The sequence below is a fragment of the Talpa europaea genome, assembly GCF_964194135.1.
Source record: "Talpa europaea genome assembly, chromosome: 11".
Classification (NCBI taxonomy): domain Eukaryota; kingdom Metazoa; phylum Chordata; class Mammalia; order Eulipotyphla; family Talpidae; genus Talpa; species Talpa europaea.
Window position 1 is genome coordinate 103,190,279 of NC_140078.1, and position 27,327 is coordinate 103,217,605.

The 27,327-nt window shown below is 61.2% G+C and overlaps 1 protein-coding gene across 5 annotated transcripts in view; it reads right to left on the bottom strand.

Annotated features, from left to right (window-relative positions):
* ITPR1 (inositol 1,4,5-trisphosphate receptor type 1) overlaps nucleotides 1-27,327 on the bottom strand; it is a gene marked incomplete at both ends in the record, with an annotated part of 163,018 nt that overhangs the window by 59,842 nt on the left and 75,849 nt on the right. For 2 of the 5 annotated variants that reach the window (XM_084248294.1, XM_084248292.1), the window contains 23 exons: nucleotides 446-478; nucleotides 3,946-4,057; nucleotides 4,815-4,963; nucleotides 7,054-7,238; nucleotides 8,584-8,704; nucleotides 10,528-10,656; nucleotides 12,761-12,886; nucleotides 14,004-14,255; nucleotides 15,697-15,897; nucleotides 16,578-16,703; nucleotides 17,746-17,883; nucleotides 18,737-18,802; nucleotides 18,994-19,164; nucleotides 19,262-19,423; nucleotides 20,357-20,415; nucleotides 20,844-20,982; nucleotides 21,589-21,798; nucleotides 22,353-22,511; nucleotides 23,139-23,280; nucleotides 23,426-23,677; nucleotides 25,280-25,474; nucleotides 25,861-25,980; nucleotides 26,573-26,745. In XM_084248294.1, coding sequence (XP_084104420.1) covers nucleotides 446-478; nucleotides 3,946-4,057; nucleotides 4,815-4,963; nucleotides 7,054-7,238; nucleotides 8,584-8,704; nucleotides 10,528-10,656; nucleotides 12,761-12,886; nucleotides 14,004-14,255; nucleotides 15,697-15,897; nucleotides 16,578-16,703; nucleotides 17,746-17,883; nucleotides 18,737-18,802; nucleotides 18,994-19,164; nucleotides 19,262-19,423; nucleotides 20,357-20,415; nucleotides 20,844-20,982; nucleotides 21,589-21,798; nucleotides 22,353-22,511; nucleotides 23,139-23,280; nucleotides 23,426-23,677; nucleotides 25,280-25,474; nucleotides 25,861-25,980; nucleotides 26,573-26,745 — 3,420 coding nt within the window. The remainder of the gene's footprint in view (nucleotides 1-445; nucleotides 479-3,945; nucleotides 4,058-4,814; nucleotides 4,964-7,053; nucleotides 7,239-8,583; nucleotides 8,705-10,527; nucleotides 10,657-12,760; nucleotides 12,887-14,003; nucleotides 14,256-15,696; nucleotides 15,898-16,577; nucleotides 16,704-17,745; nucleotides 17,884-18,736; nucleotides 18,803-18,993; nucleotides 19,165-19,261; nucleotides 19,424-20,356; nucleotides 20,416-20,843; nucleotides 20,983-21,588; nucleotides 21,799-22,352; nucleotides 22,512-23,138; nucleotides 23,281-23,425; nucleotides 23,678-25,279; nucleotides 25,475-25,860; nucleotides 25,981-26,572; nucleotides 26,746-27,327) is intronic. The other 3 variants (XM_084248296.1, XM_084248295.1, XM_084248293.1) reach the window with 2 other exon arrangements.

Sequence of the window (27,327 nt, forward strand, 5' to 3'; positions counted from 1 at the left end):
GGCAGCACGGCACATCCCATCCTGCTGCGGCTGGGGTCAGACCGCCACCCTCAGCCCTGCCCCGTGTGTGGACCAGGGGAGAGCGGGCTCCCCACTGCCCACACCGCACCAGTGCAGCTACTTCTTTTTGCATCTGACCTTTCTTTAAAGCATCAACACTGAGTCTCAGCAACAGGTGAACAGCCAGAGTCCATGAGAAATTCAGGGGAGAGTCTAGACTCCCCTGACTGAAGCGTCACAGCCGGTGAGAAGACCCTTATCTAGACTGGACGGGCTCCCAAGGACAGAGGCAGACACACCCACGGGAGATGCTGACACAGACACAGCGGGCGGACTCACTCCCAGGGGGCACGCTACACCAGAGGGCACGACAGAGCACAGCGCTGACGGGGACAGGGCCACGGAAACAGGACCACGGGACACTTAGAAAAAGTGAAATTAGAACCTCAGCATTATCCAATTCATCAATGGAAATCAGCTGGAAGAGAAAAAAGGGGGAGAGAGAAGGAGGAGAGGTTAGGAGAGGAAATACAAGCCAGCTCAGCGACAGAGACCTCGTAAAGGACCCCGCGTGGTAGATGGGACTTGAGGCAGGGCCCCTGGGGAGGGAGGGCATTCTGGACACGACCCCCCGCCCCCGGGACAGCTGCTCTGGCACATCCTCCGCCACTTCTGCTCCCACGCCAGGTACCAACCTCACAAGGGACATGACCCAGGGCCCCAGACCGTGCCTGTATCACCTCCCATGCACCTACCACCTGAACCCACTGTGACGGCCCCCAGCCGGGAGGCAGGTTCCTGCAGAAGAGAACAGGGCAGAGGGACTCGGGGGCTACGGCGCATCTGGAAAGAACATTCTCTAGACTCATTCACCCTTCATGGAGGCCTGAAGTCTAAAGGCCCCGTGGGTTAATCAGTTTCAGGCTCAGCAGGTGGTAAGCCCCACCGTCCCCAGCCCAGAGGCCCCAACTCCTGGCACTGCTGATGACCAAAGAAGACATTGTCTCCTAAGGTGGCGGTGCCAACGCGATGACACCACTAGCAGCCTGGAGTCCCAAAAAAAGAAAAAACAAGAGCATCGACCACGCGGCACCCTTGGGCAGAGCAGACGGACGGCCCTCGGCGAGCTCTCATTATACGTCGTTAATATTCAGTCCGCTTGGCAGAGCCGGCCCTGGGAACACCGACGGCTGGGAGCTTGGGCGCCATCCTTGCCCAGAGGAGAGGGCGCTGGTGATAGCCACCTGGCCATTCCTGGGGGGCACTCGGGCACCCCCGAGCCACTGCCTCTCTCCTGGAAGACAGCTGCTGCCGTTCAGGAAGGAGAGGGCTTAGGCAGGTCCTGAGCTCGCCCTTCCCATCCACTCTTGGCCCCTGAATTTCTTTCCAAAGCTCTTTGATGATGTAAGTCAACAGCAGCTCAGTAACCCCCAGGGGCCGCACTGCAGCCTCACCCTAACTCCGCCGTCCCCAGGAGGGCCGGGGGCCCGTGCTGTCCCTGGGAGAGCTTCGGCCACGCTTTCTAGCCTGCGGCCAGGAGGCCATCTCTGCCGCAGGGATGGGCCGCTGGGACCTTGGCACGCGGTGGCTGTCGGCCCTGGAGGTCCCCGCCCTGAGTGGGCCCTCACAGGGAGCACCTGACCGCGGCTGCTCTGGGAGAGGGTCTTCAGTACGCGCCACTCCGCGGAGGACGTGCACGGGGCCCTCTGCACTCTGGGGACAACCGTTGACAAGTCTTCCACTTCCTAAGCGGTCACGACTACGTTCTGCTGACGGTTGCCTTCGGCCAGCCCCTCCCTTGCCGTCAGATGTGACCGGGTTGTAGCTGGGACCCTGGGCATCACGGCAGCCACCCCTGCCCCCCACGCAGGCAGAGGCAGAGGCGCCCTGGACCCCGGGGAGGGGTGCACCCCAGCATGGGCTCTGCATCAACAAAGCTGCTGGCTGGCCTGGGAAGGCGAGTTCCGCGGCTCTAGCTCCTCTCAGCCACGAATGCACTGGCCTGCCTGCCCATCAAGGGGTCATTAGTCAAACTGACCGCCAGGAACGTGGAAAGCACTTTCAAAAAGCCTCAGTGAAACTGGACAAAACCGACGCCAAGGACCTGAGCAGCAGAAAGAGCGCTCAGTGCCAGCCCTTTCTGTACGTCCAGTCCACGGCCGCGGGTCCTGGAGGAGCCGCACAAGGGATTCCAGAGAAAACGTCCTCCAGGGGCCGCGGGGCCTCCCAGGCCTGCCTGGTGGGCGCTCGCCTTCACCAAGGGAGCACAGGCACGCCCGGGCGGAGGGCGGCCACCCTCCCCCAGCCTCGCTCTGCTTGGCTGTGACGGGGACTCTGGCCTCAGCAGCCAACCATTCTCTGTCCTCAAGCCCAGACCTTAGCAAGCTCGTGGGAGGTTCCCACGCCCCAGTTCCGGGCGTCCAGGGCCTGCATGTGACTGGCCACCAGGCTCGTCAGAGGGGGGCAGGGTATGGGGTCCGGTCTTCTCCTGCCCAAGACCCGATGGCTCTCAGCAAGCCACGGGGACTCAACAGAGCCTGGGCTTCCACTTCGCATGTTATAAAAAGAAAGCTGAAGAGAAATGAAAGTATAATCACCACTTGGAACACTCACTGGGGTAGACACTCCAAGTTGACTTTAAATACTGCCACAGAAAGGCACAGACAACGCTCCAGAAGCGAAAACTGTGCTCTCTGCATTTTAAAATCAAGTTTTATGTCCCAAAGGTGCAAGTATGTTCACACCTGGTTAAGAGCCTTTGGAGACGGTCACCTGACCACGGAGACAGGCTGGCTGTCACCAGGACACTCGAGGGGCACTTCTCCAAGCTCTCTTCACGAAAAATAAAGTGTTGCGGAAGAGGCTGTCACTGTAGTCTGCCTGGCACTGCCCTTCCTGTGTCTCCTCTTGTGCTTTCCTGGGAGGGGACCAGGGCAGGTGTGTGTGGACAGGCCAGCCCACCTGCCGGCCTCCCTGGACCACGACATAGGACTCTTCTGGCAGCTCCCCCACCCAGTTTTCTACTGAGTCACAGGTACACATTCCTGCAGCGGCCGCGTCTGCCCGCTATACAAGTGTGGGGGAACACTTAAAAGCCCTGGGCTGGGGACAGTGGGGGGACATCCACTGCGTACTCCTGCTCCGTTCTCCACACTCAAACACCCCTGCCTGCCGCGGCTCCGATGCTCGCACGGGACATTGTCTGCCGAGAAAGTCCCGCGTTGCCTGCGAGAGCGCAGCCGCCCCACCCGCCCCAGCCAGGAGAGCGGTGGACCGGCCCTCGAGGCTTCTCCAGAGGTAAGGGGGGCGCCGAGGGGCCTGGTGGGCAGCGAGACCCATGAACGTGCTGCGCCACATGAAACGCGGGCTGAGTAAGTCGGGCCTGTGATGCTTTGCTGGAGACACCAGGGGGGCGATGGGTGTTTTTTGTCCAACTCAGACCAAACCGGTGGAGGGGGGGTAGCCAGCACCCCAGCCCAGCACACACATAACGAGTCCCACGCCCAGGACCACCCACGCCAGTACCTCAAGTAGGAATGTCCGCCTCCTGCCTCCTCCACTCCAGGTAGGGCTGGAGGGCATCTCCTAATAACCGGAGGCCTGTGCAACCTCTCGCCAGAAACGAGCAGCGAAGCCTGCAGGCACGCTGAGCTGGACCCCGTCCAGGAAGGCACAGACACAGGCGTCTGCGTCCTCGTCGGGAATTCAAGCAGACGGGAAATCACGTCATCCCACCTCTCCAACCACAGACCACGCGGCAAGCCGCCTGGGAAAGCCAACTGTGCGCGCTGGACTTCACGGGGGAGTGTGTGTCTGTGCTATCTTCAGGAGGAGCGGAGCGTCCAAACCAGCCAACCTTGGTCAGGACGCCTGGACTAAGGTGGTTTCTGAACCCATCCTCTGCCCGAAGAGAGATGCGGTCTGACCTGAAGCCAGGTGTGGTACCTTTTCTCCATAGCCTCTGTCCTTGGTCATCATCTCCCGGAGGGTCTGGAGGACCTTGATGCAGAGCTTCTCCTCGTTCTCCTCCAGCAGCTGTTTGGTGTGCTTGATTAACCTTGGGGGGAGGGGACAGGGTTACAGCAGGGCGGCTGCACGTGGACGGCCTGCCCCACCAGCAGCACGGCCACGGCCACGGCCACGGCCACGCATGGCTCGAACAGGCATCGCTCATCCAGGGCTCGGGCACCACAGTCAGGGCTCAGCACGGCTCAACAGCGACACCTGCTGGCCCACGGAGGGGTGGCCGGGAGGGGACAGGCAGAGGACCCCCAGCTGTCCCTAATACAGCGTGGCCACTCGACCACCAAGCACGGCAGCGACCCGGCTCAAGTGTGCCGGCGTGGAAAAGCCTCATGAGGACGCTGCTGCGAGCACACGCTGTTCCCTTATCCCCAGGCCTGCCCTGGACTAAGGTGGTTTCTGAACCCACCCAGGAAGGACTGAGGTTGGGCAGAGCCCATGAGTGAAAGCGCCCACAGCCTCAGTGGGGAGAAGCCAACAGAGACTCGAGGTTCCTTTGGATCCCACCCCATGAAGGCCGACAGGAGACCAGGGGGGCTGGAGATCACGCCCTTCCTAGCCTCCTGGCTCCTGGGGGCGCTCCCCACACCCCCCGAGCAGGCCATGAGAAATGGCTGCAGCCAGGAGACTCCCAGCAGCATCAGCAGCTGGCGTCATCCACGCTGGCTCTGGGGAGGTCGCTGGGGTTGCACAGGCCACATCGCACCACCGGGGTCCCACCAGGCCCACTTCGGGACGAGGCTTTGCCCTGGTGCCCAGAGCCTGCGCTGGCCGGAGGGGGCGCCGCTTACTTGCAAATGAAGCCCCCGCTCTCGCACTTCCTCCGGGCATCCGTGTTCTCAGGGAAGAGCAGCTCAGGCCGGTGGAGCACGTCCACCAGCACGGACAGCTCGGCCTGCACCAGTGGCCGCAGACGGTCCTCCAGCGCTGACACGATGTCCTGGAATGGAGGACCACGGTGAGCTGGGGCCGGGGCGCCTGCGGGGCAGCGTCCTCGTGCCGTGAGCACACTGGCGGCCTCCCTGGGGGCAGGCCCGACACACCAGCCTCCAAGGCAGAAAACAAACCCAAACCAGGCAGCTTCCCCACCTGCCCCATTAGGCCTCTCAAGGATGAGTCCAAAATGTTAAAACAAAACACAAAAATCACACTCAATGCAGAGAAAGCCTACAGCGTGAGTGTGGTAAGTGGTGGGAGACCAGCAGGGCCACGGGACAGATGCCCATGGATGGCAGGTCGGGGCAGGGACAGCGCCTGGGGTCTTCTCCAGGGGATGGGGACAGGCAGCCCTGCGCTTCCAGTTAGCAGCACATGTGAGTGCTGTCAAGCTGTTCCCGAGAAGCCGTGACCCATGCAGTAAACACAGCACAAAAACGAGGGCTCAGCCCACGCATGTCCACATGCTACAGTGTACCCGACAGCACAAGGGTCCTTAGACGCCACATACCCGGCTGTGGGGGAGCAGAAAGAAGGTGAGGAGTGGCAGCACCCAGACACGCCACCCGGGGGCAGAGGGGATGTGCGCGCCCTAAGGTGCTGTCCTCTGCATGTGGCAGGGCCCTGGACCTGTCTGGAGCCGGCCAAGATGCGCAGGACACGGCACTGGGAAGTGGAGGGGCCCCAGCGACGGCAGTGGTATGGAAAAGGCCCCTGCACACACCTCAGCGGGGACCCACATGGCGCAGGCTCTGGCCAGGGAAGCCCTGGTCCAACCTTTTACCCGGAAGTTAAAGCTAAAACCCAGGATAGTCTTTGATTGTCTTCAGCCAAATCCAGGCGGCGCCTGTGTTCACGCAGCGCTACCGAGGACGCATAAAGAAAGCACCAGTGGATCAAATGACCTCTTTGGGGGGCAACGTTCCCACGAGACTGTGAGATGATGCCTTGCAACATCCCTTGATTCAAACCAATCTCACCACATAGTTAGAGAGGGTCAGTTTTGTAAACGACCTCCTTGGGGACCCCAAACACCCACATCGCCCATCAGCAGTCACCCTTCCTAACTCAAGCAGCACTTTGCCCACAGGACCCTGTCCCAGGAGCGCGGGCTCCAATAGCCCAAGAAGTCCCCCAGGAGGGGGACTCCTGCACCTTTGCGAGGTCGGCCAGACTTCAGGCTGCAGTTGATGTGCATGGTATTGCGAGGTGCATGGTATTGCGAGGTGCGTGCCTTTAGGGGCCAGGGCGGGCCAGAAGGATGGAGAAGCAATGGGGAGGGTGTCCACATGGGATGAATCACAGAAGCGGTCAGTCCGCAAGGGGCTCCTGTGACATCACGACAGCTTTGCTGCCACATCCCGTCACAACAGAGACTGACAACAAATGGCGATATGAGGGTCCCCTCAGCCAATAGCCAAGACTTTTGGAACGAGCGCCGTGCAGACGTCAGTGTTCTTTCTATTGTCTTCCCTGACAACACAGGTGAGACGTCTGAGAACCGAGACACTGGGCGTCTGTCGCTGGCCTAGAAGGCCGTGGGTTCCCAGCTGAGCGGATGGTACCTGGCCCTTCTGCAAAGCAGAGAAGGGCCAGGACGCATTCCGTGGGGAATGGTCTTTGCTCAAGAAGTGGCTCAGAGGCCCCTCACGGCGTAACCTAAAAGGGGAGGCTCCGTGTTCCCTGCCCCAGCTAACTGGGGGAGGGAAGGGCTTGGCGAGGGGACTTGGGGAGAGCCCTGGAGGAGGTACCTGGAGCAGAGACAGGTGAAGCAGCACCAACCTGCCTCTCAGCCGTGGACCTGCCCAGGGACTGGGGACGTGGAACGAGACTCGGGGGCTCGAGACAAGTGGAGAGGCTTGGAAGGGACGGGATGTGAAACCCGCCGGGGGGCTAACGATGGTCTTGATTTGTTCTCTGGCTTTGCTCCTTCCATCCCAGGCATGCCTGGCCCTCCTGCCCCTCCCCTATGGGTCCCCACCAGAAGGTCCTCAGGCCTGGACAAGCTTTCGCGCCTCGGCGGCCCGGCTCTAGGCCAAGCCCGCACAGCCAGACGGTGGCCCACAGGGGCTCCCTGGGCCCGGTGGGTGTTACCTGCAGCCGCTCGATGATGTTCCGGTAGTCCCTGGAGGCCGCCAGCACAGAGTCCCTGCGGGCCGCGTTCCGGGCCGTCAGCCGCCAGTTCATGGCCGTCTTCTGCACGATGTTGTGGGACTTCAGGAAGAGGTTGTTGACCTGGCTGTCCAGGTCCACGGGGATGGCGATGGCCCGGCTCTTGGCTGTGCAGAAAGGGGACTCGTGAGCCTGGAGCTCCCAGGAGGGAGCCCCAGAGATAGACTGAACCTCTCTTGCCACCGCGCCCAGAGTCTGTGTACACGGCACAGAGGGTGAAGACTGAGAGGTTACACTCCACGGTACCTTGGGGGCGGCAGCTCTATGGGGTGTTAAGACACCCCAGGATCACAGTTAGGGCAGCTCCCACCTCAGTGGGTCTCCCCCAGGAACAGCGTTTCAGGGTCTCAGAAGCGCTCACACAAGTTAAGAATCACCAAGCCATGGAACTCATCCAGCCGGTGAACCCTTCTTCCAAACTTTCTCAAGTTTGGGGTTCCTCACAACCAAACCTACAAAATGCTGACGTAGGCCCAACCTAAGCCATTCTTTCCACACAGGTGATTCTTCTCCCTCTAGAAAATTGGCCCGCTTCGCTGGACACTGTGCCGGACACCCTGGCTCAGCTCAGCGAGTTGAGAGCACGTGGGAGGGGGCAGCCCAGGGGGCGTGAGGCTTTCCATGGAGGCCCCTCCAGGTCATGGAGTCGAAGCTCAGGGCTGCACACGCCCCCAGGGCCGCTGAGGTGGCATCTCTGAGCACGGAGCCAGTCGGGAGGCCAATCCCACCGGCAACTCCAGGGAACACAGGGCAGGCCAGGATTGGGCGGGGCAGGGCTCAGGCCTGGCCCTGGACAGCCGCTCAGGACGTGGTCCTGGCCCACTCTCAGGAGGCTCACCTTCCACCACAAGACCGCCTCCAAGTTCCCCAGCGGCCTACCCTCCCTGCGAGAGCACAGGCGCCGCGCCCACCCTGACCAATACCCTGTGCGTGGGTGCAGGTGCTGGACGGGGCGGGGACCCCCGCGGTCCACGCCGGGTGGCAGGCTCCGAGGCCCAGACAGCATTAACCCTTCAGAGCGAGGGCGGCAGAAGAGCACCCCTGAAAGGCACTGATGGAGGCCAGGGCGAGGGGCAGTGGCCCTGCGAGGGGCAGGAGAGGCACAGGGCGGATTTCCGAGAAAGGGCACTTCTCGGGACTAAAGGATGCCTGGCGGGGGAAAAAGTTTCCATGTGGTCAGATACGTTCGTGAGATTAAGCAGACGGGTTTCCTGACGAGGGACTTCCCAGGCCCTGAAGCAGCTGTGTGCGCGGGCGCCTGCCGGGAGCTGCCTGACGCCGGACGTGGCTGCCCGCTCAGCGCCGGCCGGCCCTGGGACGTGCTGGCTCTCACATGTGTGTGGCGGGGGGGGGGGGCGCGAAAGGGGGGGTAAGGCTGCACTTTGGGCTCTGGCCCAGACTTCCTGGAGGGGCTCGGGAGCGCCGAGGGCCAGCGCTGAGTCAGCATCTTACCTACGTCGGAGAGCACCCGGATGCAGCTCTCCACGGAGGCCTTCTGGCTGGGTGCCAGCCAGTTGCAGTGGTAGACCCTGAACACGCCCTGCAGCAGCTGCACGAACACGGGCTGGCGCGTCTGTGGGAGAGAGCCCCAGAGGGCGGGAGGTGAGCCTGGGACTGGGGCGCGCGTGCGAAAGTGAGAAGGGGCGGCCGCTCGTGAGCTGGGGTCCAGAGCTGCCTGGCCACGGGGGCAGTTTCAGAAGCACTGGCGGGCGATGCCCAGACATGGCGCGATCTCAATCTGACCACCAGGAGGCGCAGCGGGGCCCCAGCGGAACATGGTCTTGCTGGTTACCAGGCCGGCTCCAGGACCGCGAGCAAAGGGCGCCAGCTCCCGGCCTTGAGGTCACCCACACACGACATAAACGGAATGGGCACATCAGCCCAGGCTCCCCCAGACGTGACGGCCATAAGCAGCACCCACAGTCTCAATCAGCAACAGCAGGCTGGGGAGCGCCGCTCAGAGGACTTGTCTGCTTTATTTCAGTGACACAAACTCAGTCTGGCGGGAGCTCCGGGGCCATCACCCCAGAGACCAGGACTTAGAAGCGACTACACGGGGTCGACCCCTGCGCTCCCCAAGGAGGCTTGCTCCTGCACTCCCACGAACACCCACCACGTGGTGATCCCAGCTCTTGGGTACACGAGGGACTGCCTTTGTCCCCACCTGAAGCCACAGGGTCGGGTGGTTTGGGGCCTTGAGGGCAAAGATGCTGGGTTTGGGGCACCGTTCCCCTGCTCTCTAGTTATGGGGGGAGGACTTGCACAGCCCCTCCAAAGACCAGCGAGAGTTAATACAACAAAGGGAAAAAGGATCAATAGACCCTAGAGAGCTTTCCTCAGAAAAGGCTTGGGGGAAGGACGGCTAGGGCCAGGAAATTCAGGGAGCAGGGAGTTTGCAGGGCCCCCGGAAACCCAGCCAAGGATGCACTGATGAAAACCTGCGCTTCACGGGATCTCATGGGGACCCACAACAGCCCAGGCCAGGGAGTCGTCCTCTTGCCGCCAGGGGAGAGCAACGGCCCGGGAAGGGGAAGTCCTCCACAGGATGGGAAGTGGCGCCGAGCCCTTTCCCCAGTTCAGTGGGAGCCAGGGTCCCCGTGCTCCCGTAGGGAGGACTCTGCCCTGCTCCTCACGCCCAAGAGCACCGGCTGAGGAACCCGGCCACTCAGTTCCTGGGCCCACGGGGCAGCGGGCGACTGAGCACCTCTGGGGGGGCTCAGCACACCATGTGCACACAGGAAAGCACCAGTCCTGTTTAATGGGCTCACAATTCACTGGGTGCATTTGCTCTGACATTTTGGTTCTGCAGGAGAATGGGTCCTGCCGTGGAGACTGTCACTGTGACAGGACAAGTCCACCTGCTCGCAGACAGTGCCCGACAGGGTGCACCTGGCCCCCAGGAAGGCCAGTGGGCAGGAAGCAGCTGACCATGGCTGAGCATGGGAGTTACACCCTCTGAACCTCAGTTTACCCAGGGAGCGCCCTGCCTCTGAGGCTGCACTGAGCTCCTGTCAACTCCCCCACAGTCAATGGAAATAACCGTTGCCAACCATACCCCAGTGAGCACTCAGTGGACCCCAGTTACCCTCCCTTTGAGCATCACCTGAAATTTAATTCCATGTCACCTGTCTGTAACCCCCGCCCCACCCCAGGTACCCATCAGCCCCCTAACAGCTGCCCCCTGCCCACGCCAAGGATGGTTAAGGCTGCTTCTCCTGCCACTGGAGACTGGGGCTCCTAAGCCAGAAGGGGGTGGGCACAGCTGGAGGGAAGGAAGCGTCTCAAGAGAAAGGGAACCACTGGGACAGGACAGCAGGCTCGGACCGTCCTCGTGTGGGGCCCGCGGCAGCCCTGGGGAAGCGCCGTGCAGGCTGCCGGACCCAGCCGCACGCTCACCTGCAGGGTGGTGCTCTGGTCCGAGAAGGGGGAGCTGAAGAAGGTGGTGACGATGCTCATGACAATCTCGGTGACGTACTTCTCCAGGATGGAGTCTGCGTGCTTCCTGTCGCTTGTGTTGTTGCAGGCCTGGGGACACCGGCAGGGAGACAGCCACCCTCACCCACGCACCCACGGCAAGGTTGGAGGCCAGAGCCGCCCCCTTGGAGGTAACAACAGTGAAAACCTGGCCCATGGAAAGAGGGGGGCCAGCCTGGACACCACAGGGGGAGACACAGGACAGGGAACCCAGTGCAGCCCCAGCCCAAGTGGCAGGCGGAAGCCCCAAGGGCCGCCCGGGCAAGGCTCCGGCGTCTGCACCCTGACCCAGAAAGGCGGAGGCAGGCCATGCAGGCAGGGCTCCACGCACTGCGTGGGGGTGCTGGGTTTGGTGATGGGCACGGTGAGGTAACACATTTGTGGAAGTGTGAACCGGTACCCCTAAAACACTGCCCAAAACTGACATTAATTCAATAAACATCATTAGAACTAAAAATAGTTTAATAAATAAGGAAACTTCTGGGCCTCCCTCGTGGCGCAGGCGTTGAGCGCAACGCTGTGAAGCTGTCCGCAGCCTCGACAGTGCCGGTTCGATCCCCACTGGCCAAGGAGCAACCCACATGGCGAGCAGACCTCTCCTGCCGTGCCCACTGCTCCCCTCAGCAGTGTATTTCGTCAGTCTGCCTGTTCTGTTCCCCACTTTGTCTCTGGTGAGTCCTCTCACCCTCCCATGCATATGGCCTGTACCCCAGTTCTTGTATAAATAAAATAAATATTAAAAAAAAAATAAGGAAACTTCCCCGAAGTGAACAGTCCTGGTAAGTGACTCATCCACCCTGGCCATGGAGCTATGAGTGCACCGCAGGGAGAGAAGGGGGTACAGCTGCCACGGCAGGGAGCGCCCCAGGCCCACGGGCCTTTGAGGGGTGTGGGGCGTGATGGGGCTGAGATCTTAGGCTCCGTCTCTCCTCTGATCTTGCTGCTTTGAGTATCATTAGCTATTTACAGGGTTCCAGAAAACATCTGACCGTGTCTATAGAGTAACTTACGCGTTTTCAAAGAAAATTTTTTAGAGAGATTTTGATTAATGCCCAAGCAAATCATCCAGAGCCTTACGGGGGAATACTCCCCCCGCTTTTCCTCACCGAAGAGACTCACTCTGCATGTGTGATGACAGACCCAGCCTGAAGCCACCGCCCCCTCGTTGTAACAGCACCCCCCTTCCCCAGCTGAGTGGTCCCGAGAACACATTGTTTAAACTGAGTGTCACTAGCCACTATCGCGTTCAGCTCAGTGTGGGCAGCGTGTGGACACATCCCAAGAGGGAACTGGGCAGTGACCTCACAGCACATGTGACCAGCTCAGCGGGGAGTCGCCAGGTGAGGGTTGGCGGGTGCTCCGCTGACTCATTGGGTCACGGGCCCGCCCGCGGGGTGCTGGGCCTCACTCGGCCGCCACACTCAGGCAGGGACCCGGTGGCCAGACGCCTAATCCCAGGGCCTCTACAGAAGGCTCTGCCCAGCCCCGGCTGGCAGAAGCGAAGTTGGCCTCGCTCTGGCAGAGCCCCAGGGCCAGCGGGCTGGAGGCGCGGGGTGGGGGACAGGAGACCCCTGAGCATCAGCACCAGCCAGCCCGGCAGGGAGAGCAGCTTCCCATCCCCTGGCGCGCCGGTTAAGGCCCAGCCAGGCAGAGCCACTCCACACTGGGCTCTGGTGCACCTCTTCTCTGACATCAGCTAAACTCCTGAGGAGGCTCGGCCGTGGCCCTCCCCATGACACCTGACTATAACCCTCACCATGGGGGCGTCCCAGCAGCGTGAGCCACAGACGGACTCCGGAGCCCGGGCACACGCTCCCATCAGGAGGGGCCTGGCTGGGGACCGTGCTCCTGATGGAGGAAGACCCTGCGGGCTCGGCTGAGCATGCCCGGGCTGTCACCCAGCCCCCCAAGTAGGGGGCGGGAAACCAGAGAGAACCGTCTCCTGGAAGCAGGAGGTATAAAGTCTATTCTGGGCTCAGATCAAAGGTGGATGGAAATGAGCCTCCGGTGCCACGTGTCAGTGGCTGAAATCAAGTGAACACGCCCGCATGCCTGCACCGAGGGCCCAGGCGGACACGTAAACATGTGTGCACACACATACATACACACACACACGTGCACACGCAGGACCCTAGCTGCCAGCCCAGGGCCTTACCCGGCAGATGTCCACCAGGAAGTTCTCGAACAGCTTCCACATGTGATTGCTGGTGTAGATCTCCTTCATCTCCACCTCGGTGTCCACGTAACAATGATTCAGGAAGTTGATGTAGGCGATTTTGACCTGGAAGGTAGAAGCGGGCCTTTGTGCAACGCCAGCCTGGCGCTCCACTTCAAACCGGCTTGATTTTCTACACCGAGGTTGTCTCCGACAAAAGCAGGCTAATATTTCACCTCCCTCACCCACAGTAAGAGCAGTGTGCACCAAAGCTATGTGAACACACCCTTTTCACCAGCAGCTACCGAAGAACCCCCAAATTTGATATCATGCTGTGTGGACGTGGCTGTGTGGACGTGCTGGGGAGAAAGGCAGTCTCGTTATTTTTTCTTTTCATATTTAGGAATGATCTGGACCTCATTATATGACAAACATGTCAGACTGTCATGGAAGGTGACCAGCCCACGCACAGCGGCATGTCACGGGACTGGAAGGAAGAACAAGGGCCCTCTCTCAGGACTGGCGTGAAATGGGGCTTGTGCCCAGACGTCACCTTCCTGTTAAGAAATAAATAGGGGGCAGAGGGTGAGCGCAGGCTGGTGTGTGCTCACAAGCACGGCCTGGAGCGCCAAGGAAGGCCGTAGGAAGCCATTTTCTGTGTGGTGAGGGGGTGCAGGCTAGATTTTTCAGTTGCTTATCATTTGCTGCCTGACTTCAAACTATTAGCTTTTTAAAAAATTAAACTAAAAAGAAACCATGTGTATTTAATATATAGCACACATGCTCTGTACATATAATGCATAGTTTAAAACAACATCATAAAATATATAACACGCTGTGAAATTCCTGCTTTGGTCCCTGGCCTTATAATATGGAAGGGGAGAGACAGCCTTGAGGAAGGGTTTACGTCAAAAACCCAGCAGGAGTTCATTGCGGGGGCAGGATCTACAGATTATTTTCACGTTCTTCTTGGAAGTGCTTTTCCCGTAGGTCACCTGCAGCAGACACGCTGGATAACCACCTCCCTGCTGCTCAGGCAGCCCCACCGTCAGGACAGCCCTGCGCTGGCCAGGCTCACGCTCAGCAGGCCGAGTTTGTTCCTCAGGGAGACACAGGAGGGAGCCGCCCGGCCCACACACACTCCCGTCACACACAGCGGGACTGGGCCTCACCCCCCAGCACCAGGGAGCCCACCCCAGCCAGCGCACGCCCAGGGGAGACACAGAGCCACCCGCCTGCTGACCTCGGGGATGCAATCCTCGTGGGTGACCACGCGGACGATGTCGTCCAGGGGCAGCAGGGAGTTGCACTTGATCTCCGTGTAGACATTCTTGCCCTCGGTGCACACAGCCAGCAATTCCACCAGGTGGATGTGGTACATGAGCGGGCTGTTTTCATCCATGCGGTCCCGCTCCGAGCGCATCATCTGAATCAGGGTCTGGAACGAGGCCCGGTCGTTGTAGAAGACCAGGACGTCCTCTCCCGAGTTCACCAGCTGTGGGAGCACAGGGCTGGTGAGCAGGCGGCGGAGCCCAAGTGTCCCGAGCGGAGCAGGGGACGCTCCACCCACGTCACCCCAAACTGGCCTCGCTTCTCTCATCACTGAACAACTACACGTCCTGAGCACCTTACCCCCCAGACGTGGGACTATGGGGGCCCCACAAACCCACCGGGGCAGGAGCGTCTGCAGACCAGAGGGGAAAGCAGAGCTGCTCTTGCACCCCAGCCGAGGCGTGAGAAGCAGGGCCTCCGTCCGCTGTGCCAGGAGTCCCCTTACGGCTTGGCCATGCTGTGCTTGCCCCAGTCACACCTGCTGGCCTCGACTAAGAAGAGGCATCTCTGCCACACTTGGCCTGGCATCCTTCTTCTAAACTGGCCCCCAGAGCTGGGGTTGCTCAAGAATCTACTGAGGTGAAGTCCATTTGAGCACTGCCTGGGTGTGCGGGTGCAGAAAGGGCCGGCGCAGGGGACAAGTAAGCAGGGCCACACCCTCAACAGCAACCCGGTGGGCACCGATCTGCAGGTGCCTGACCAGCCTGTCAGGCCAACCACCTTGGCTGGGTGCCCACCCCGCCGGGACACCAGGGCGAGCCCGGACCTGCCCCGGCACTGGCACGGAGGCTAAGCCCAGGACCAGACAGAAACTGCCACCACAGTGGGGGCTTGGGGGCTTCCAGCGGGTCCCCATCACTGCCCCACGACCTCACTCCATGACCACCTCTGCAGGAGACGGCGGTTCCTCCAATGCGGTTTGAGAAACAACACGTGCCATGTTGCGCAGTCAGTGAAGTGGCACCGTGACCTCCCCCGAGGTGGCACAGCCCCCCTGACCCGGCACCACTGACGGGCCCAGACAGATGGACAAGAGCTGCAGGCGTTGAGTGTATCCGCATAAGCCCCCACTTGCTAGGAAGCCACAAAGACTTAATGAGCAAGTACTGGACTCTGGCTCCTGGTCACTGGCCCTCCGTCCACAACACGGGGGCACTGACATCCCCAGAGACTGGGGGGACAGCTCCCACCCCACAGCCCGCTCTCAGGAGTCACCAAACAACAATTTTTCCAGCAAGTGAATCTGGGGGAATAATGAAAGAAAAAGTCATAAAATTCCCAAGAAGGGAGGCTCCGCCCGGTCACTCTCCTCCCTAGGATGGTTCCTTGCTCCTGGGTTTCTGTTTGTTTTCAGGTTCTCTTAGGACAACCTGAGTCCAACTTTCGTAAAACAAATGGATTTGTTACTTTTTAAAAAAATCAAACTGCTGCCTAGATCTAGACTCCGCTCACAAACATGAGAAGGTGCACACGCACAATCACGTCCCGCCCTCAGAAGGGCCCTTTGTACGGCTTCCCGTCGGCACCAGTTCCTGCTGCTAAAACCCAGTCACTCGGCATCCCCACGCGACACCAGCACAGGAGCACAGGGACACGGCTGTCACCTCGGCCATGACCATGTCTTGGCACTTCTTGATGAACTTCCCTTCGGCCTTGACGATGGTCTGCAGGAACTTGATGTACTGGACGCTGCGGCCGTGCGTCTCGATGCAGTGGACGAAGTGCTGGACCACGCGCTCGTTGATCTCGCTGCACAGCTGGAAGCTGTTCATGAAGATGTGCTGCATGGTCACGGCCTCCAGGATCTGCGGGAGGGGTGGACAGGGTCAGGGCGGGTGGCCGGGGCAGGCAGCCGAGGCCCAGAGGGTGTCTCCATGCTCTGCTGTCTCCATCCTGCCTGCTTCTTCACTAACCGGTTCTGATCTCATGCGACAGTGAAAAAATCACGAGCACTCAGCTAAACGGAAACACCGGCTGCAGACCCAGGCCCAGACAGGCTCCTCTGAGCCCCAGCCCCACCCCAACCGCTGCTGCTTCCTAGCAGAGGCTCCTGCTGTGCCTCGCAGCTAAGGCCTCCTCTCTGCCCGGCTGTTTTGCTCAAGGTTGAGTCAGCGATGTCGTCACCCAGGCCGATGCACGAGCCGGTGAGGCGTGAGCCCGGTGTAGACACCCGGGGCGGGAGTAGGTGACATGTCCACCCTACTGCTGGCTGCGGGCATTCAGGTGGGCAGTACGACGAGCGCGGCACTGTTTTTGTTATACATCGCCTGTTCTGAGCATCCTTGCTTACCGTCCGGCAGACCCGACAGATGGGCTTCTGCTGGGCCGCCCTCCAGACGTCACTGGTAGAGACACGCCTGCCTTAGGAAGTTACTGCCCAGCGGCTCTCCCAAGTCTGCCCCATTTACATCCCCTATCACAACTCTTCCTCCCCCAGACCCCCAGCCCTGCCTGACCCCCCGCCCTGCCCCCAGCCCCGCCTCACCCCAGGGTTGAGAAACAGGTTTATATGCTTGTGCAGCAAGGCTTGATTCTGCTGGTTGCCGGCGCAGAAATTCTGCAGGAACTCGTGCGCCAGCCGCATGATCTCCTGCATCTTGGTGTCCTCGGCCTGCAAGGGAGGCGATATGGGGAATCGGGCTGGGAAGGCTCTGTCCTGATGCGGCTGCGTGTGTGATGTAGCCTGGATGTGAGTCCCTGCTGGTCCATGAAGGCCAACGAGAACTCTTGCCCTGCCAGACGGGAGGAGGCAGGCGGGGGGGTGGTGCTACCTCGGCTCCCAGGACCCCACACCCAGTGCCTGCCAAGGGAAAACAGCGAGGGCTGCACTGCGGTCCTGGGAGAAGCTGGTGACTGCTTACGCCCCTTGGATGGAAATGAGCTCCAGCCGCTGGTCCAGGAGAGACCAGAGATTTCACTTGGGGAAAGAGAAACAACACTGACACCTGCAAGGAAGCTGCAGATGCCCCCGCCCCAGAGAGGAACGGGGCTGACCTGACCCAGAAGGGACCCAACCCAGGCACAGGACCCTTTAGCCACCCAGCTTTGGGCTACATTAATCTGCAGCGGAGGAGAGGGCACCAGCAGAGCGGGAAGTTGGGCAAAGCCACTGGCCAGGGGCCTCCTGCCACTTCAGCTCATCCTGTACCTACACTGAGCCTCTGCCTGCAAAACGGGGTGATGGCATGTGCGCTACCTGCACCACAACTCACAGCTGCCTCACCTGGGCCTGCTACCTCCCACGATAGGAAGTTCCCTGCAAAACCCTGCCAAGACCGACTCCCCTAAATCCCATCACCACCGATGACAGAAGCTGCCAGGAGACAAAGCAGAACTCTGGCACCAACAGAAAGACCCACCTGGAAGGCCAGACAGGAAGGCCTGCAGCCCCAGGGAGCACTGGGGGGCAGGTCCAGGCCCCACAAAGAACTGGGCCACCCCCACTACCCTGTCCCAGCCACGTGGCGTGGAGCAGGCAGTTAGTGGACAGGATCCTCCCTGACAGAGCTGGACACTGGAGGCAGGGCTGTGACCTCACTGACCATGCTCTGCTTCGTATAAGCCCCCGCCCCTCGTGTCACAGCCACCGTGGACACGTCCCTTGTGTCTCACCAACATCCGGATGGGGACAGAGATGCAGGACAGGCGCTCACCTTCTCGTAGGGAATCTGCAGCAGCTCCAGCACCACCGCGTGGGCCCCCATGTTCCTCAGCAGGCGCTGCTGCTGCTTCCGGCTCTTGCGCACAGAGGCGCCCTCCTGCACGCAGAGCTTGCTGAGCCGGATCAGGATCTGGGAGAAAATGCACCAATGTGGTGGCCACTGACCCACGTCTCATGCTGGGGGTGGGGGTCGAAACAAGCAGCTTGAGGACTGTGGTTGAGACACCCGCCTTGAAACAAGTGGGGATAGGTCTCCCCTGTGGGAGGTGGACTATGCAGAGGGGTGGACCGTCCACCTGACTGTCACCCTCTTACAATGAAACGTGCACACGTCGTCATGCTAGAAGTGCACCGCAATTTTGTCAGCTGCGCCTGGGTAAGGCTGGACGTCTCTTTTCCAAAGCAAGAATAAAACCCAGCAACCATTGTTAGAAAAAGATTTCTGGGTGGGTGGTGGGCAGGGAGGCAGAAGGGTCACAGCGCATGAAGGAACAGGGTGATATGGCCCAAGTAGTGTCCTGCCGGTGGTGTCCAGCCAGGCCCACGCCAGGCCAAGGGAGAACAGGCCCTCCAGGAGAGTCACGGGATCTAGCTGCAGCAGCAAGTGGGGGGCTCCAGACGGGCCCCGGAGATGCCAAGCTGGGCATCCTGGCCAGAGGAGCAAAGCCCCCACAGCCCCAGGCCCCAAACACCCTCATGGAGACGCGTGAAGCAGGACAGCCATCACAGGGCCGGAGGCACCCTCCCTGCAGGTGGCCAGTCCTCCACCTTCCACAGGCTGCCAGGCCCAGGGGCTCCTTCAGGGAGGGAGACGAGGCCACAAGTGAGCTGAGAGCCAGACACTAAACCCAGCACTAGGCCTCGCAACCGGCTTTCTCCCACTAACTCACACACAGGGAGAAGCTTGTGTCCGCACCTTGGGCTCACCTGCCAAACCTATACCCCCTTGGAAAGCCACGGAGAGGAGCGGGGCACGGGCTCACCTCCTTCACCACCCGGTAGTTGTAGCTGCTGGCACTCTCGTGCTTCTGCGGCTTGCTGTTCCCCTCCTAGGGACAGAGGGACATAGCACGGTAGGCACGGCTCTGCGACCACAGCTGCGCATCAGGGCAGCTTCGTCCCTCCGGAGGAGAGCAAGACCCCCTGCGAACTGCATTTATACCAAAACCACCGGAGAGGACCGGGCAGGACTGGAGAGGACCAGGACCCCGCCCCAGGTGGCACAACCCGGCGCACCCACCTCTGCTTTCTTATGTTCGTTTTCACCGGACACGCCATCCATGGCCTCGTCTGGGCCCTGCCCCTTGTACACCCACAGCTCTGACTTCTCCACGATGGACCGCAGCTGGTCCAAGTCCTGCTTGATCTGTTTGTAGTTGTCCACGTCCTGGCTGGTAACAAGCAGCTGGACCTGAGCAAGCACAGCCACTTAGTGACGCGCAGCTCACGCACGCACACCTGCACCCACACACCTGCAGACACGCCACACGCACAGCTCGGCGCGCTACCTGCTTGAAGGCCTGCAGCACCTCCTGCCTCTGGCTAAAGTGGCGGAAGAGGAGCTGGAGGGCCCCCGACACCAGGGGCGGGTAGTCGTGCATCGTCAGGTGCAGTAGGACGCGCAGGAAGGTCCGGCCGCCGTGGTCGTCCAGGTCCAGCGGGGTGTTCTCCTCACTGCAGGGCACGCGGTGGAGGCCGGTGAGCATGCACCCTCCTGGCCGGTCAGACCCGGACCCGGTGCCCCATGGAGCCATCTTCCCTGAACTCGGGCAGTTCAGAGTCACAGTGGTCAAACGCAGCCCCCCCACGGACCAGATGGCCCTGCAAGCCGGTCCCCCACCCCTGAGAACTGCTCTGTGGGGGGCAGGGAGGGAGATAAAGACCCCAGCTTAGAGACGTCCCCACAGGAGCACAAGGGGGGCAGTGCACCACGGAGGTGCTGGTTCCAGGGACCCACCCACAGTCACACCACAGACCTCTGCAGGCCCGGAGCGCGGCAGCCCCTGCTAACTCACAGCACTGTCAGTGCAATCCAACGCCTGCTGGCTGAACCCAACACTGTTTGGGGGGACGGTCTCCCAGCAGGAGACGACGCAAAGGCCCCAATGTGCGTACTGGGAGAACCTCGTGCGGGGCTGCTTTATACCCGGGTGTTCGGTCTCGTGGGTGTTTGAGTCTCAGTGTTTCAGGTCAGCACGGGGCAAATCTGGCTTTTGCAAAAGGCACTGATATGTGAACAGAGCACTGGGGCTCCTGCGGTGAGGTCGCTGAGGAGCTCCGGGTGAGGCCCCAGACGCGCAGCCCCAGGGGACAGTCCCCTCACCTCCCACTCCCAGCCCAGGCCCTGCTCTTCTCACCACTGGAGAAAACCCTGCAATGTGCGTGCTCCGGGCGGTCTCCTGAAACCCTGTCCTCCCAGGCAGAACGCACGGACACACGCACTCTGAGCCACGGCAAAGGCCAGGGTGGCTTCGGTGCTGAGCGTCCCCAGGGGAGCTGCCCCAGCTTGAGCCCAAAGCCCACGCCCTCCCCGGAGAGCCAAGGAGAGGCCCCGCGGCTCCTGGATGCCTCGGCACCACCCACGCCAGTGGCTGAAAAGATACTTTCCTTCCTCCGAAGATGCCTTCCGCCTGCTCTTCGATGTGTTCAAAGTCAAGAGCACCTGGAAGTGAGAGCCGGGACTCAGGTGACGGGCTGCTGGGGCTGACCCCGAACTGCTCGCCCTGCCTGTGGCTACACCCCCAGTCTCACACAGGGGCCCCCCACAGAGCACCAGGCGCCCCCAGATCACACCACTCCACAGGTGGGTCGGCACCAACACGCCCCCCACTTCCTACTTCAGCAGAACTCCCGGAGAAGCCGCGTCATGGCTTAAAGGCCCTTGTGACCCATCCATTTTCATGGACATTTTGCTTTGTTACAGCAACCCCTGCCAGAGGGAGGGTCGGGTCTGCCTGGGGAGACGGGCGCTCTCAGCAGTCCCCGGCCAGGAGGTCACCTCCAGGGTCCCCCTAGGGAGCCATTCGGACCCCTGGCTTTCGCCACCCCCGAGCCACTCCACGGCTGACATCCGGTCCTGGAGTCACTGACCTGGCACGTTGCTTGGGCCCTCCTGGCTGCTGTTCCCGGAGGATGTTTCCGAAGTCTGGGAATTGCTTTCATCAAATTCCCGCTTAAATATACACAGGAGGCAGGAGATCCTATAATCCAACCTCACATTCAGAATAAACTACGGAGTCAAGTGGAAATGGAAACAGATCGGTTACTGAGCACACACAACTGCAGCCGCCAAGCCATCCCCACAGCATTTCAGAAAGCGCCTCCAGAGAGAGGGTCAAGTTGGCTGCCCCTGCCTGAGATGGGACAGAAAAAGCTGCGCTTTTACCGCTGAAAACTAGCTTGGTTATTCCTATTTCTGGTCATTTCCTCTGATCTAGAGGCTCCGGGGCGCCCAGGTCTTTCTCGTGCCCTCTGCTCCGACAGGAGGGAGGAGGGAGAGGCGCTGCAGAGCAAAGGGCCCCGTGAGCTGCGTCGTGAGTGGGGCCTCAGCCTTCTAGGCAGCAGCACAGCAAGGGCGCTCTCAGCAGGGGGGAGCGTGGGTGGGGTGAGGCCTGGACGATGGGAGGCTCAGGTAAGATGGGAGGCCTGGCCTGGCTGGAGGGCCGTGGCTGAGGGGAGGGCAGGAGGTGACAGCAGAGGAGTGAAGGGGTCAGCTCAGAAGAGGCCTGACAGGCTGAGTTGGGAACTTCCTCCCCATTCTCTTGCCAGGGGTCCAGGCCTTCATCAAAGTAGGGAGGGGACTGGACGCCCCCCTGCGAGCCACCCAGCACGTTACCTGGAGGATCTCGATGATCTTCAGCTTGGTGTCCATAACCATGATGTCCTCCTTCTCCGGCTCCGCCTGCTTCGTGGTGCCCTCGGGGGCAGCAGCCATGGGCGTCACGGGCAGGAAGCCACCACCCCGCAGCACCACCTGCGTCATGAGCTCCCCGACGCCGTGGATGGACCGCATCACGTTACTGCCTAGAAGGGTGGACACACCTTGCTCACGCCGGCACCACGACCCGGCCGCCACAGCGGCCCCTCCTCGAGCGCAGCCATACCCTTGTGCTCTCAGCTACATCACGTCACCCCTGTGCATCCCTCAACAGAGCAGAAAAAGGGCACTCGATGGCACAAGGGGCGACACGCATGCAGACGGACCGAGCAGGGCCACGGGGTCTCTGTTCTGGCTGCAGACACTGAACCATGTCTGCGCGAGGCTCCAGCAGGTGCCTCTGCCCGCCGAGGGACCCACGAGGGCAGGCTGCCACCATCCCAAATGGGAGGAGGATGCCCAGATGCCGGATTTATTTCTCAGTTAATGCACACATTATCAGGGAGGGCTCCGACATCCCAAGAACCCCGAGAAGCATCCCAGCTGGTGGGGACCTCCCAGGTGGCCCCATGAACACAGATCCCCACGCAACACAATGGCCGGGAAGCTCCAGCTCGTGGGGTTGGAGCCAGGCTGGGGGTTCGTGGCGTCCTCCAGCTGCCCCCTGTACTTGAACATGTCCCAGGGACCAGGGGGGAGGCCGGGCCGGGCGTCGGCTCCACCTCACCTTTGTTCTCCTCCCCTTTCGCCATCTTGCTGATGGGGAAGATCGTGGTCACGTGCACGCAATCCAGGATGGCCAAGAGGATTTTGGTTAATCGCAGGAGGTCAGAGAAGTTGTAGAAACCAAAGTAGATGAGGTTCCTAGCCAAATTGACCACCTTTTGTGTTAAAAAAGAAGAAAAGAGCATTTCGCAGCCTGTATCCCTCAGTTCTGCTGCAGGCTGACTGTTCATAAGTGGCCGACCTCGCCTTTCCTGACTAGAAAGCAAGCGTGTGCTTCGCTCGCCCTTTCCTGGCGGTACTTCGCTTTATCTCGTAAGGTGGGGAATTAAATGCAAAACCTCTAAAGCTAGTGACCTGCCTTGGTGACTACAGTGTCTGACAAAAAACAGACCTAACCATCGCGTCCACGCAGCCTCCCCGAGGGGACGCCAGATGTCCACGTCAGCACTCGGCCGCCGTGGGGGCCCGCCCAACAGCGCCACCCCGGGACCCCCTCCAGAGCGGGGCCCAGGGGCAACAGCCCAGCTCGAAGGCACCGGGGATGGAGGGGCCCTCAGCAAGGGACGGCCGAGGCAGGCTGCAGGCACAGCGTCCCCTCTGGCCCGTCAGCGGGAGTCCTGGCACAGCCGGGCCCTGCTCTGAGGGGGCCCCGAGGGCCTCCCTGTCAGTTCTGCCCCCCTCTGGAGCAGCCAGGCCCGGGCCTCCCCACAGCGCCGGGCTTGTGAGGCCCACAAGGGCGCCCTCTGTTCCCCAGAGAAGCCCCCCGACGGCGGCCACGTCACCTCGAAGGTCAGCTTGTTCTTCTCCTTGTCGGAGAACGGGAAGCGCTGGCACACCACGTCGCGCAGGTACTCCTCCACGAACTCCATGGTCTGCGCGAAGCGCTCCTTGATGTCGTCCTTGGACGTCCCGCTGCTGTCGTAGCTGGAGGGGGGAGGGGTCAGGCCGGCTCTTCCTGGCGGGCTCCGCAGCCCGGGGCGCATCGCGCCTGTTGCGTGGACAGAGGCGACGCGCCCGGAAACCGCCCGGCCCGCCCGCCTCCCGCCCACCCGGCACCGCCGCGGCTCACTCGTCGATGGCGATCTCGGAGGGGATCTCGGACCAGAGGCGGGCGTATTTCACGGGCGTGACCTGCTCCTGCGGGTCGCGGTCCACGTGCATGTGCAGCATGAGGCGGCAGAAGGAGGCGCGCAGGTCGTAGGGCAGGTTCTCGTCCGACATGCAGCGCAGGATGAGGTCCACGTCCAGCTGCCCCGAGATCTCATTGATGGCCAGGTACTGGCGGTCCAGGCACATCCGGGCAAAGAGGTTCAGCTGGTACCTGGGGACGGCGAGGCCGGGAGCTGACTCTGGGCGCGAGGGGTGGGAGGTGAAGGCTCAGGGGACGGTCCAGGACCGACGCCCACAGGGGTGACATCAGCCCCGAAACTGCTTCCGCCCCCCCAGCTTGGGCTCTGGCACCCCCAGCTTGGCTCTGGCACCCCCAGCTTGGGCTCCAGGACCCTGCAGACTGGCCAGTTCAGGCTGGACCAGCAGGCAGGCATGTCCTGCCCTGTTGCAGGTGAGCATGGACTGCCCATCCCACTGCGGCCTTGTGAGCTCTATAAATGGGCAGGGGCACCTGACCAGACGGGCCGTCTATTCTGCTGTGGCTCCGACAGCACTTACAGGCACTCGCAGGGAAGCCACATGTTGGAAAAGCTGGCATCAAGATACTGCCTGCCATTGATCTGATTAGGACTTCTAGAACTTTCATCCTGTATCTCTCCTCTGACTTCACACGCACACAAAAAATAAGACACAGGAAGCAGGGGCCTCCTTGAGCGTCCCTCCTCTCTTCCTTGCCTGATCACAGCCACCTGCTAACTTGCACACCTGACCGGCCGAGGCGCGCCTCCTCAGGAGGTCATCAGGCATTAGAAGAGGAACTCGCTTATCACGAGAAATCCAACAGACATGGCTCTGGCGGCCAGCGCCGCCCTCCAAATTTCAGACACTGTCACCGACAGCCAAGCAGGGACGCCCTGATGTGAAAGACTGAGCCGTGCCGGGTGCAAGGGGTGACCGTGCGGTCCCTCAGGGAGTGGAATCCTGCCCACGAGTCAAGTGGGAGGAGGATCTGCCTCCGTAGAGCCGGGTGTGCCGCCCAGACCCAGGCCTGGGGGGGCGGGGAGAGGGGCACGTGGCGTCCTGAGAGCAGGCGGCAAGGCACACATGGCGGAGGGCGGGAGCCCAGGCGGTCACGGGGACAGTGTCACCGCAGGCGGCTTGGGTTAGCAGTGCTGCAGCAGGTTCCCACCTTTTTCTTTTAAATGCATCTATCAGTTCTTTCCCTTCTGTTCCCTTCCTTCCCCTTGAGGTGCAGGGCTGCGCTGGGGCCCAGGAGACCCTTGATGGGAGAGGTGGCCACAGAGCCGCAAACAGGTGCACACTCGGGGCGAGCCCCAGGCCTCTTGCTATGGATCAGGGAGTCACAGCAGGGGGCTGGGGTGGAACGGGAAGCCCTGATGGCAACTCACGGTCATTATGAACCTGTACAGAGCCACATGGAAACAGACCCGCTGTGCTGGGTGGATGGACAACAGACACAGACAGACAGAGCTCCCACGCACGCACATTTCATGACTGTCTGCAAAAGCGCTGTGGGGCTGGCATCACTGTCTCTGTGCTGCAGAGACAGGAACCAGCCTGCAGAGGGGCGAGCTCCCAGAGGAAAGGAGCCAGCAAGCAGAAGGCCAGGGTCTGAGCCCACGCCACGCGACCCCACAGGGCAGGGCCTGAATCGGGGCAGACGCAGCCACACGCGGACAGCAGTTTGTCCCGAGTGCCAGCAGCACCAGCACTCTAAACCACACGTGGTCTCGAAACCTCTCCCGCTGGCCACCTCCAGGGACGCCCGCAGGGCCAGGGGCTCGCAGCCCACCTGTAATAGCTGAGCACGTCTCGGTCCTCCTTCTGGCCCTCCTTGGCGTCCTGCGCCAGCTCCCTCACGCTCTTGCTGCGGATCTCCTTGTTGCTGTCTCTCCAGAACAGCCACACCTCCTCCTCGTCCTCGCCTGCCTCCAGAGCGTTCTCCCCGGAAGAGACCCCTTCAAACTCAAAACGAGAGAGAACCAGCCTGGAAAGGAAGCAGGGTGGGCAGGGTGGGGGAGTTATTTTTGAGACCTTGGCTGACCTCCCACCAACTAGGGCGAGTCCTGGGATCGGCCTCATGGCCGCGTGAAAATACCAGTAACGACCACATGCAGAGAACTTTCAACTCTTAAAATTCAACTGAGCACGTGTAAAATGTTCCCTGTGAGCTGACGTCACCTTTAAGGCAGGTGGGAGATGGCAGGACAGGTCCCAAACCAAGCGCTCGGGGAGAGATGGCCCAGGCCAGGGAGCCAACTCAGGGCGTCTGGGGAACTTGAGGGTCAACAGCTGAGCCCAGATAGCCCTGAACCACCCATCAGCCACCTGCGCCCCTTTCCTGTCTTCGCCTGGACCCCAGGACCCACTCACTTGGTCTCAATCAGGATGTCAGCGTTGGCTGGATTCAGCACGGCCTTGCAGATGAGCTCCTGCGTCACCGGGATCGACTTGTTCATGGACACGCAGAGGTCAGACAGGTAGTCCAAGAATCTGTGGGCGCAGGAGCGAATAGTTCCCACAGACAGCAGAGGGCCAGCTCCCAGAGTCCCGCCCTCCTCACACGGACACTGCACCTTCCCCTGCACGTGCCGTGTCCCCAGCACCTCAACCCCAGGGGAGCCAGAGGGCAGCAGGGAGGAAAGACGCGGTGCCTGATGGGTGAGGAGGCGGCAGGAGAGAAGCTGGGCACAGTGGCCTGGAGGCTCAATGCCCAGCCTGCCCTCATGAGGATAAAGCACGAGTTCAGAGGAGAGCATCAAATGAGCTAGTTCCTGTGCTCAGCCCCACAAAGCATCCTCACGGGTGGGGCAGCCTGTGGGTCGCAGCACTCTCCAGGGCTCACGACACCCTCGCTGCAAGCCGGGGGGCAGGAAGGGGCGTCACAACCCACAGGGAGGAGAGAGGGTATGCGTGTGGGGAGGGCGGGTGCCACAGAGGGGCACGATTCAGCAACGCTAACTGAACCCCCCGGGACAACTCAGCCAAGGAGCAGCCGACTGAGGGTGCTGGGGTGGGGGCTGTGCCCGAGCCCCGGGGACATGGAGACCGTGAGAGCCTCGAGGACCAGCATCGCGCGGCTCACCTGGGCTCCCTGTTCTTGCGCACCAGGCTGACAAAGGTGTCGATCTCAGCCGCGGTGATGTGCTTTTCCAGCAGCTTCCGGTTGTTGTGCAGCAGGGCGGTGATAGTGTCCTCGGCCAGCACATCGTAGCCGATCTGCTTCTGCATGAAGCCGAACTGCTTGGCGATGTACTCCTTGCAGGGGGGAAAGGCAGGTCAGCAGGGGGCACTGGACGCTGGTCAGTCCAAACTCATGTACGGCAGCATCGCTCCTGACGAGAATTCTGCTCAGGAACCACCAGACAGCATCTTCCCACGACCGGCTCCCCCGCCCCGTTCAAGAGGGTTTCCCTATGCGCCCCGCCCCGAACTGAATGCAGGGACCCTCCCTAGGGATTCACAACAACGTCGCCGCACCCCACGCCTCTATGGGGTGAAAGCCCGCGTCTAAAAATCAGGGGCAGCGGAAACAAGCTGGACCGCTGGGCCCATCAATCACATCCACAGGAGCTCCTCTTCGCCTGCCCTCCTTGGGATCGGACGGCACTGTCCGTGAAACCCCGAGACCCGAAGGAGCCTCTCCCAGCGCTTCGATCTACTGATCTACCGCAGGACCCACTCCTGTCAGCCTGTCTGCTCAGGTCCTTGGCAGCTGGCTTGGGTTTCTCTTATTCCCAGACCCCAGAACTGCTCAGGCCTAACACGGCGGACACACGCCCCTTGTCAGCATCCACCCAACGTCAGTCAGCCTGGACCGGATGCCCGTGCACAGGGGCA